The sequence below is a fragment of the Brachyhypopomus gauderio genome, chromosome 10 (genome assembly GCF_052324685.1).
Source record: "Brachyhypopomus gauderio isolate BG-103 chromosome 10, BGAUD_0.2, whole genome shotgun sequence".
Classification (NCBI taxonomy): Eukaryota; Metazoa; Chordata; class Actinopteri; order Gymnotiformes; family Hypopomidae; genus Brachyhypopomus; species Brachyhypopomus gauderio.
Genome location: NC_135220.1, coordinates 10,094,425 through 10,106,571, shown reverse-complemented (window position 1 = coordinate 10,106,571; position 12,147 = coordinate 10,094,425). Strand labels below are relative to the sequence as shown.

General features: G+C 39.1%; 1 protein-coding gene and 1 pseudogene across 1 annotated transcript; both read left to right on the top strand.

Annotated features, from left to right (window-relative positions):
• Window positions 1–473: 473 nt before the first annotated feature.
• Window positions 474–1,493, top strand: LOC143526147 (trace amine-associated receptor 13c-like; annotated as a pseudogene).
• Window positions 1,494–7,866: 6,373 nt separating this feature from the next.
• LOC143524888 (trace amine-associated receptor 13c-like) lies at window positions 7,867–8,886 on the top strand. The gene has a single exon (XM_077018299.1). The coding sequence runs from the start codon at window positions 7,867–7,869 to the stop codon at window positions 8,884–8,886; it is 1,020 nt and encodes a 339-aa protein (XP_076874414.1).
• The last annotated feature ends 3,261 nt before the right edge of the window (window positions 8,887–12,147 follow it).

The window sequence follows — 12,147 nt, the reverse complement described above, 5'->3', positions numbered from 1 at the left end:
TGTACGTACGTGTCTGTTCAGTGTGTTCAGTGTTTGCTGCGTAAAGCTCTTCTACTCGTTACCACTCTGCAGTAAAGAGTTAATGCATCCGACTGGTTTCCGCATTCTTCTTTTATTTCATCTTGTCCGCAACTGGCATGCTACTGCCCCACACCCCAAACCTAGACCCATGACATTGTGGGGTCGTAACACCCCCTAGCTAAATTCGCCTTGAGCCCTCAAATTGCTAAGTCCGCCACTGCTTCTATTGGTCTCTGATATGGTCCAAACATGACAATTTGAAATGATCTCTCCCCCCAGTGGCTGCTAGTGTAATGACAATGTCAAGTAAGTGATTTGGGGGACAAACTAGCCATTCATATGTCAGTGGGAGGATTCATACTTCAATATAAAGAGAAACTGTGCACAAGCACATCTGACAATCCAGCAGAACAACTGATTTACTCCAACTGGTAGAACTGCATCTACTTAAGATGAATGTCACAGATCATCAGCAAGACCTGACAGTTCAGTACTGCTTTCCTGACAGCAACTTATCATGCCGAAAGGAGGTTCGAACAGGCCCTGGGAATATATTCTTATTCATTCTACTATCATTTATCTCTGTGTGTACTGTGTTTTTTAACCTTCTGGTAATCATCTCCATCTCTCACTTCAAGCAGCTCCACACTCCAACCAACCTGCTCATCCTCTCTCTGGCTGTGGCTGATCTTCTCGTGGGACTTTTTGCTATGCCTTTGAATATAATGCAACTAAGAGACAGCTGTTGGTATCTTGGAAAAATGGCATGTGCTGTTACTCCACTGATCAATGTGGTCTCAACATCAGCCTCTCTCTGTAGTATGACTTGCATTGCTGTTGATCGGTACATTGCTGTTAATGACCCTTTGCTTTATTCCTCTAAAATAACAGTTTGTAAAACATCACTGATTATAATATTGGGCTGGTCTCTTTGTTTCTTTTATGTTATGACTGTTTTTTACTTTAATGATCATCTTCTTCAGTCTCAGATATCCATGAGTTGCTTCGGAGAGTGTTTCATAGTCATAAAATATTCCTGGGTGATTGTTGACCTAGTGATTTCATTTCTATGCCCTTGCTCTATTATATTGATATTATATACAGTAATTTTTATTGTGGCAAGACGTCAAGCTATAGCTGTGAAATCTATGACAAATGTTCACTCACAGGGACGCGCAGTCAAAGTTTAAATAACCTCTGAAACTAAAGCAGCAAAAACACTTGGTATTGTTGTATGTTTTTATCTTGGTTGCTGGATACCTTTTTTTTTAAGTTCTCTGTTTTCTGAAGCCTTGTCCTCTGTAACAGTGCTGTGGATTGTGTTTGGCTGGCTACTATACATCAGTTCTACTGTGAACCCCATAATATATGCTATATTTTATCCATGGTTTAGAGCATCAGCTAAGTGTATTCTTACATGTAGAATATTTGACTCCTCATCATCAAGCTTCAATTTGTTCCGGGATATGTAACATCTACATATCTACATACTCTCTGAAAATATAATGTTTTTTCTTATTCCTTCTCTCCTTTCCTTCCATTTTTGTTGGTTGGTCAGATGACAAATAGTCCTATATGGGTCATTCTACCCATATGAAAATTTTCCTAAATAAATTTATTTTTCTAGGATTTAAAATTATACAACATTATTACTGTACTAACTGGCTATAAGAACATACATAAGGTACACCTAAATGGCTTTTTTCCTTTTTTGTACATGTATTTGATGATTTCATGTACCGTTACCTATTTTACAAAATAGCTGACACAGGGAATCAAACCACATGTTGACAGTCATGAACTACTCACTGAATTATGTATAAATTAATCAATATTTATTATTCTATGTTAATTTTCCAAAGATTAAAGTAGGGCATACCAGTGACTTGCACTGAAGCTTCAAAGGAAATCTTAGGGGAGATGATAAAATGTATAAAAAATGAAAAATGACCTTGAATTTACAATGTGTCTTTTCATTAATCTTCAGAGAGGAAACAAAAAGACTTCCTGTGATGTCATAAGCATGGCTTTGTATATTAAAATAATAGTCTTTTGTCATACGGTAACACCAGTGACATGAATATAGGGGACATATACATTTATTATGTATTATTAGATTTATTTGCAATATTGTATTTTTTAATATTTTGTGTGATATAATTGTTCAAATATCATGTTGTTTTGTCTTAAAATGTAAATAAATCCCTAAATTTGAGGGGTTTTAAAATGCAACTGCCCTGTTAGGTCCAGGGGACAGAAAAGTGGACATTTCTGTAGAATGACCCATATATTGTCTGAGTCTACTAAGCACAGTAGGTACTGATTACATAAAAATATGGCTGTGTACATTTTACTTGTTATTTGTAATGTACTGGGGATATAGAATACAAGATTCTCATAATTCTGCAGTGACCGTAGAAAAGAATCAGACATAGTTCTCAAATCTTCACAGGTGTCTGAGAGACTTTTTAATGTTAGTTCACACCATAAAGAATGTTGAGTATAGACATTTAGTGATTATGCAATTCAATGTCTTTGTTGATGCTCCTAAATTTATTTTATGAATAGTTACTGATTTTTGACTTTAGAAAAGCTTTTAAAATGTCTTACATGTATAAATTAGAATGACCACATTTGTTGTCAACAATTTCTAAGCCTATCATATCAGCTATCTTAAACTATTTTGACCAGTGCTCTTGAGTACTTACACTTATTTGCAAATAGTTGAAACATATTACCAGCAGAGAGTCTTTCTTAAGTGTTTTGTGATTTACTTTCTGAAGAGTTTCCTGTCATCTCTGAACTCTCTAATAGTCAGTGATGCTATATTAATATTAATTTGATGTACAACTCTAATGAAAGGTTATTTATTTAGGTAAATTCCACAATTGCTATTGATTCAAAGTGCTGTATAACAATGAAATACATTAGATAAAATATTAAATACAGTTCTAAATAGTATTAAGATGTATACTGTGCTTATGTTCTCATTAGAATTGCATCGCTATGCTTCTCCTTTGTGAGTATGTAGTTTCATATTACATGTCTGTGTGTGCCCCAGGCTCTGGAGAGCTTTGCCCTTGACGCGCTCCAAAGTCTCACATGAACACATTCCTGGCATGTCAAATAAGGTCATCAGTCATGATGACACTGGGACGCACAAAAGTGAAAAGTGAAAAAATTGAGAACTTTATTGCAACCACGTAGGGTATACAACAAAGGAACAGCCCCGGGACTGACTGGCCTGCTCCTCTTTGTAGTCCCCATTTATCCTCATCCAAACAGTAAAAGTAACCAATCATATCACTTAGTTTTTTTTATCAACACCTTTTCTGAGAAATCACCATTATATAACCTGTTCGGTTTACCATTGTCTTTAAGTCTGATGCTATCTTTTTAGAAAAAAAATAGGACCTCCCTGTGACGCGGGGATAGAGGCAGCAGGAGGCAGAGGCTGTAAACTAAAAGCTTTATTGTCTACGGTGAATGTAACTGAAATACTCAGGCCAAACGGCAACAACAGAGAGAAGGGTGTCACTCAGCACAGTCCAGGGTGGCAGTCCAGTACTTTAGGCAACGTTGCAAGGAGCAGGCTACTCGTGGTGCATGGCGCAGTCTCTTCAATGTGCAGCACTGGACTGCAAGACCTGTGGGCTTATGTGCTGTCCTGGTCATGTCCCTTACAGTGGAAGTCTGGTGGAAAATGTGTCTGGGCCTAAATGTGTTAGAGCTACGCTAAGGTGTTGTAGTGGTCCCTATATTTCCTCCACAATATTTATATGTCGACATATGATCCCACTGGTGTTACATCAAGGTGCTTATCCTTACACTTCATGACTGCTATTTTGTGTTTCATTTATGGGTCCTTGTCTGTCTTCTCAAGATGGCGCCAGTGTGTTTTTTGGCAGCTTGCCGTAATTTCCTTACTATTATTTTTATTTTATATGTTATTACCCCCCTCTCTCTTTCTATAATTTCTTATGATCGGGAGACTCTCTTAACAATTCGGTCTACCGTTATGGAGGTGTGTAAACTGAACTCTGGGATAAACTGTCCTTATAACTCATGGCGTTACTCACCTCTAACTGCTGGGTTTTATAGCCTGTGTTGCTCTGATATCCATGGAAGGAGGCGTCGTAGGAAACGTGGTAAGCGAGGAGGGGTCCTGACGAGACTACAGAGATTTTTCCAACGCTCCGCCGACTTTGACAGCACGTTCCTGGACTTTGTTCCTGGAGATGGCCGTTTCATCTCGCGGCGCTCCTTGGAATATAAATACTCTGACCTTCTTCAGCTTGTGCCTACCTGCCTGTTACCCCCGCGTCAGCTTCCAGTGAGAGTGCATGTCCGCGCTGGTGGAATTATTCATCATAACCTTGGTTCACTGAAGTTCCAGCCCCAGGTACACAGTGGAAAGCTAACCTCTTTTAAGATGGCTCTCATCAACGCCAGGTCGATCACAAATAAGACTTTTATTTTAAATAATTTTATAAAATCACATGAACTGGACTTTCTGTTTATTACTGAAACCTGGCTCACGCCTGGGGACTTGATCCCCCTTTCTGAACTGACCCCATTGGATTTTTCATTATTTAATACTCCTCGGGAGGGCCAAAGGGGTGGAGGTCTTGCATGCCTTTTCAAAAGTCAATTTACTTGCCGGTTAATTACTGTAGAAAAGTTTACAAGTTTTGAAGTTCAGTTGTTTAAACTGGTATTACTGACTCCATTGCTCTGTGCCCTTGTGTACCAACCTCCTAAATTTAACAATAACCTTTACATGAATTCTCAGAATTTTTGTCTTCCATTGTTACTACTACTGACTGTCTTCTGGTTCTTGGTGATTTTAATATTCATCTCTGCTGCCCATCAAAGCCGTTAGTCACAGAATTTCAAAATCTGATAGATTATTTTAACCTTTTTCAGTCAGTGAGACATCCCACTCATCAACAAGGCCATGTTCTTGACTTGATGCTGTCCTCAGGGTTCTCAGTGTGTAATGTTGAAATTCAGGATATCTGTCTCTCGGATCATAGACCTGTTCTGTTTGAGTGAGTATTATTATCCCCTCCACCTAAGCAATATCCTAGTAGTTATTGTGCCCGCACTTTAAATTCTGCCACAGTTAAATTGTTTTCTGACGCTTTTCAAGAATCATCTTTCTATAGGAACTCAGACCTTTTTTTGTCTAGTACAAATCCAGAAGTTTAATAACTAATCTTAATTTTACGTGCTCAGACATCTTGTACTCTATTGCTCCATTTAGAGTTAAAAGATCTAAAGCCAAAAGTCAACCTTGGCTAAATTCTGATATATGCACCCTTAGGCAGGAGTGCAGAAAAGCAAAGTGTAAGTGGAAGAAAGATAAACTCCAGGTCTCTTACGAAATATTCAGGGACCTATTGGTTCAGTTTCAGTCTTCTGTAAAAATGACAAGAACCAAATACTTTTCTGATTTGATTTCTAGCCACTCTCATAATCCCAAAATTCTTTTTAGCACAATCAATACGATACTATGCCCAGATGAGAACCAGCATGTCGAAGAGTCTCTAGATTCTTGTGAGAAATTTCTGCCATTTTTTCTCAATAAAACTTAATCTATCAGATCAGCCATCCCTACATTAGGTTGCGAGCCTACTGAGTCTACAGTTTGCGCTGTTTCTCTGACCCAGTTTGACTCTGTGTCTTTATCTTATTTAACTGACATTGTAAATCATATGAAGCCAACAAATTCCACACTGGATGTGATTCCACCACGCCTTCTTAAGAGTGCTTTGGACATTGTTGGCCCTAGTGTTCTTTACATCATCAATTGCAGTCTTATAAATGGACAGGTACCTTTGTGTTTTAAACATGGTGTAGTTCACCCCCTCATTAAAAAGCATAACTTAGATCCTACCTCCTGTTGCAATTACAGACCCATTTTTAAATTACCATTTCTATCTAAAGTTTTAGAGAAGGTTGTATATCTCCAGCTGTCAACACATTTAGATACGAATAACATCTTGGAAAATTCCAGTCGGGTTTCAGGGCCCATCACAGTACAGAGTCTGCATTACTTAAATTAACAAACGATTTACTACTCTCTCTTGATTCTGGTCACTGTGTCATTTTAATGATGCTGGATCTTACTGCAGCATTCAACACAGTTGATCACGACATTCTTTTAAAATGCCTTAATATCTTTGCTGGTAGGCTATACAGGGGAGAGCTCTAGACTGGTTCTCTTCTTATTTGGATGACTGCTCTTTCTCGGTTCAATTGGGTAAATGGACCTCAACACATGCTACATTTACTTATGGCCTGCCACAAGGCTCAATCCTGGGTCCTGTGCTTTTTTCATTGTATCTGTCCCCCCTGGGTAAAATTTTTTTTCCTTCAACTTAACAAAAGTAAGTCTGAGATAGTTATTTTTGGGTCCAGCCCGTGAAAACCGGGACAGGTGGCAACACTAATTATCGAGGATCTGAAAAATCTTTTCCCAAATGTGGCTCTACATGGAATGGCACCACTGTATGTTAGGGATATGCTACTTCCTTACAAGGCACAAAGACCACTTCGGTCCTCAAACAAATCTCTGTTAACTGTCCCACAGTCACGATTAAAGCATAAGGGTGACCGTGCCTTTTCTATAGCTGCCCCTAGATTGTGGAATACACTACCTCTGCAAATTAGATCATTAACAGATTTAGAGAAATTTAAAACTCTCCTGAAAACTTACCTTTTTTCTCTGGCCTTTGAAGCTGGTTAATTTTTGTAATCCTTTTATATTCTTCTTCTTTTCACCCTGTATTTTTTACCTTATTATTATTTTTTTTAATATGTCTATATGTATTTTATTCTACTTGTTTTCCTTGTTGTACAGCATTTTGGTCCGTTACGGTTTTAAAATGTGCTCTATAAATAAATTTGCTTGCTTGCTTGCTCAACAGTAAGACTATTGTAAAGAAAATAGCAAAAAAAGAAAACTCTCTTTTAAACTAACGTAGCTATGTACTCATAGCAAAAAAAATACAGGCTCCCACCCTCTAACCTAGTGTTTCTAAACTAAATCTTGTACCTAAGTGAAGCACAATGCATGTGCGCACACTGTCTAACCTGTTCCCCAAAACAGGGCAGACACTAACTAAACACATAAAGAATGAAGGATGGGTTCCCTTTTGAGTCTTGGTCCTCCCGAGGTTTCTTCCTAATCCCCACCATCATGGAAAGTTTTTCCTTGCCACTGTCACCTTTGGCTTGCTCATTAGGGACCTAGACCGATACAATTGCAAAGCTGCTTTGTGACAACATGTGTTGTGAAATGTGCTATATAAATAAATTTGACTTTGACTTTGACAAAGAGCACAACGAACAAAACAAACAACAGTGTCCATCGTCAACAACAACAAAAAAAAACTGTGTTCCCGTTAAATTTATGTCCATCTTTAAATGGAAAAAGCCCCTCCCCTCACTGCTAGGTGGCCGGCTATCATTGGAGGGACTGACGTGGGGTGATGAGGAAACTGTAAAGCTTTACATAGGCGCCATTCCTGGCAGAACGAGAAATCCCCATTTCCTTTGTATGTGTCTTACCTCCGCCCTGGATACAAGAACAGGTACTTCTCTTGGACTCTGATATGGTCCAAACATGACTTCAATTTAAAATGATCTCTCCCACCCCCAGTGGCTGCTAGTGTAATGACAATGTCAAGTAAGTGATTTGGGAGACAAACTAGCCATTCATATGTCAGTGGGAGGATTCATACTTCAATATAAAGACACACCGTGCACAGGCAAATCTGACAATCCAGCTGAACAACTGGAGGTGATTTACTCCAACTGGTAGAACTGCATCTACTTAAGATGAATATCACAGAGCATCAGCAAGACCTGACAGTTCAGTACTGCTTTCCTGACAACAACTCATGCAGAAAGGAGGTTCGAACAGGCCCTGGGAATATATTCTTATTCATTCTCCTATCATTTATCTCTGTATGCACTGTGTTGTTTAACCTTCTTGTGATCACCTCCATCTCTCACTTCAAGCAGCTCCACACTCCAACCAACCTGCTCATCCTCTCTCTGGCTGTGGCTGATCTTCTCGTGGGACTGATTGTTATGCCTGTGAATATAATACAACTAAGAGACAGCTGTTGGTATCTTGGGAAAATGGCATGTGCTGTTATTCCACTGATCAATATTGTCTCAACATCAGCTTCTCTCTGTAGTATGACTTGCATTGCAGTTGATCGTTACATTGCTGTTAATGACCCTTTGCTTTATTCCACTAAAATAACAGTTTGTAAAACATCACTGATTATAATTTTAGGCTGGTCTGTTTGTTTATTTTATGTTATCACTGTTTTATACTTTAATGATCATCTTCTTCAGTCTCAGCTATCCATGAGTTGCTATGGAGAGTGTGTCATAGTGATGAAATATTCCTGGGTGATTGTTGACCTAGTGATTTCATTTCTATGCCCTTGCTCTATTATAATAATCTTGTATGCAGTAATTTTTATTGTGGCAAGACGTCAAGCTATAGCTGTGAAATCTATGACAAATGTTCACTCACAGGGACGCGCAGTCAAAGTTTCAATAACCTCTGAAACTAAAGCAGCAAAAACACTTGGTATTGTTGTATGTTTTTATCTTGGTTGCTGGATACCTTTTTTTCTAAGTTCTCTGTTTTCTGAAAGTTTTTCCTCTGTAACACTGTTCTGGATTGTGTTTAGCTGGCTATTGTACATCAGTTCTGCTGTGAACCCCATAATATATGCTATATTTTATCCGTGGTTTAGAGTATCAGCGAAGTGTATTCTTACGTGTAGAATATTTGACCCCTCATCATCAAGCTTCAATTTGTTCCGGGAGCATTTTTAATGTAAGCTTCATTTACCTGGCAAATCTGACACTAACATCTACATACTCTCTGAAAATGGATTTTTTTTTCTTATTTTTTCTCTCTTTTCCTTTCTTTTTTGTTGGTTGGTCTGATGACAAATAGTCATCAGTGTGCTAAATACAGTAGGTACTGATTACATAAAAATATGGCTGTGTGCATTTTACTTGTTATTTGTAATATACCGGGGATATAGAACACAAGGTTCTCATAATTCAGCAGTGACCGTAGAAAAGAATTACAGATATTTCTCAAATGTTCACTGGTGTCTGAAAGACTTTTTAATGTTAGTTCTCATAAAGAATGTTGAGTATAGCGATTTAGTGATTTTGACCACAGTATTCTTGAGTACATATATACTTATTTGCAAATAGTTTAAACATATTACCAGCAGATAAGTGTTTTGTGATTTATCTTCTGGAAAGCTTGCTGTCATCTCTGGACTCTCTATTAGCCAGTGATGCAATGTTAATATTAATTTGATGTACAACTCTATTTAAAGGTTATTTATTTAGGTCATTTCCACAATTGCTATTGATCCAAAGTGCTGTATGACAATGAAACACATTAGATAAAATATCAAATACAGTTCTAAATAGTATTAAGATGTTTATTGTGCTCATGGTATCAGCGTTGCATCGATATGCTTATCCTTTGTGAGTATGTAGGAATATTTCATATTACATGTCTGTATGTGCCCCAGGCTCTGGAGAGCTTCCCCCTTGACGCGCTCCAATGTCTCACATGAACACATTCCTTTCATGTCAAATAAGGTCAACAGCTCTAAGTAACATTTATTGCATTGAGCTCATTTCCACAATTGCTATTGATCCAAAGTTATGTATAACAATGAAATACATTAGATAAATGAAGATTTCAAATATAGATAATAATAAAATATAAGAACAACATGCCCCTCCCCCATCCCCGCATCATGTTACTTTGTTATTGTTGTCTATGACAGATCACCCTGTGTTTGTTTAAGCGTGGCCATACTCCCTTGATAGCCTGTTCCTCAATCCTGGCACATTTATATATACAGTGGGGAAAATAAGTATTTAGTCAGTCACCAATTGTGCAAGTTCTCCCACTTAAAAAGATGAGAGAGGCCTCTGCCTTTTGGAAATGCTGTGGGACCTGGCAGGGATGACTGCCTTTTGGCAAAGGCTGAGGCACCCCAGTGTTAACTGATTGTAAACTGCTTTTTCTAGAATTTTTGAGATAAATGGGAGATTAGAAATTGGTCTATAGTTGGCTAGAATCTGCGGATCGAGATTGTTTTTTAATCAAGGGTCTAATTACGGCGCATTTTAATAGTTTGGGCACATATCCTAGGTTAAGGGAACTGTTAATCATATTAAGTAAGGGCTGCAATAGTTGGGAGTAGGTCTTTGAATAGACGGCTTAGACGAATGAATTAGTGTTGTGAGCTCTTTTTGCGATATAGGATCGAAGCCATTTAGCTCAGTAATATTTTCGGATGTGTAGTTACTAATACCTATACTACTGGGGTTGGATTGGAGGTTAGGCTGTGATTTATTATGACTCTGCAGTCGGATAATATCTATTTTATTACTAAAAAAGTAAAAAAATTCATCACTAGTGTGTGTAAGTGCCGTATTAGAACTAGTGTCATTGATATTTCTTGTTAGTTTTGATACAGTCGCGAAGAGAAATCTAGAGAATCTAGAGAAATACGGGAACAGCTACAAAACCAAAAAGAATGCATTGAGCGGTTGACGGTGTACATGCAGCCCTGTCGACAGGGGGGGACAACCGGGTCTGTTGTCCCAGGCCCCAGGGCAAGGGGGGCCCATCAAAGAGCCCAGCTATTTATTTTTTATTTAAAGTCCATCCATCCATCCATCCCATCCATTATCTGAACCGCTTAATCCCGCTAGTCGGGGTCACGAGCCAATCCCAACATCTCCGGGCGAAGGCAGGGTACACCATGGGCAGGTCGCCAGTCCACCGCATGGCCAACACACACGCACGCACTCACACCTACGGGCAATTTAGCATGACCAATCCACCTAACACGCATGTCTTTGGACTGCGGGAGGAAACCGGGGTACCCGGAGGAAACCCACGCAGGCACAGGGAGAACATGCAAACTCCACACAGAGCAGCCCAGACCGAGAATCGAACCCAGACTGCCTTGCTGTGAGGCGACAGTGCTAACTACCACACCACCGTGCCGCCCTTATTTATTTAAAGTCTATAGTTTAAAATAATCTTAAAATCTTTCTTTAATATAAAATTCTGTTCTCAAAATAAGCTCAATGGCTAAAAATATATGTTTTTTACCTATCTGCATATTTTCCATAAAGTGCATACACCCCCGCCTCCCACTGAAAAATGGTTTGATCCAGCACCGATTGTAGCCGGCTGGTACCAGCCCAACAGCGGGAAATATAGTGGTGGATAGTTAAAGTAAACAAAAATCTAAAGAGCGCAGAAAAGAAAAATATTTACCTGACGAATTTTAATGTTGCATAGCTGTTTGACTCTTGTGATTCCAGGACGAAACATGAGATGTGAATACGTTAAGATTGGGCGTTTTGAAAATAAACCACCATTAAATAATGTGATTTAAAAAGCAAATTATTTCGAGTATATGTATAAATATTTAACTTAATTAAGTTTAACGTGCTTGGAAATATTGAAATGGACCTTGAAAGTGACGTACAAGTGCTTTAATTCCACCTTATAAAGGTGTATGAACCCTGCAAACATGACTTTGTTAATTGCGCTGAGACGCGGGGCGCGCGAAGTTACAAAATTCGAGAGGTGCACGACCTCGCGAATCGACAGCGTGTGAGGCCCTCGCGCACGGGCGCAACTGTGATTGCGTCATTTTCGCCAAGCGAACCCTCGCGCCGCTCGCGACGCGTCAAGTCTAAACATGTCAGCTGTCAGAAACAGCTTTGATGTGTGGCTATATTATATACTAAATGACCTAACTCAAGGATTGTCTGCTACAGAGGAAATTCAAATGGGGAAGGGAGGGGAGGGAGGGGGGGGGGGGGGGGGGGGGCACAAGAAACTTTCTTGTCCCGGGCCCCAGCAAGACTGTCAACGGGCCTGTGTACATGACATGAAATACAAAACTGAACGACTTAACTAAGCACAGATGCATAAACCGGCAGACAAAACAAAGACACCGATGGGAAAACTACCAACCACAGGGAGACAGAGCAGGGAAACTAAGAACAGACACAGAGCACAACTAGAATGCTAAC

What these genes read in the sequence shown, in the direction of transcription:
- LOC143524888 (XM_077018299.1), top strand. Translation starts at nt 7,867, where the DNA reads ATGAATATCACAGAGCATCAGCAAGACCTGACAGTTCAGTACTGCTTT.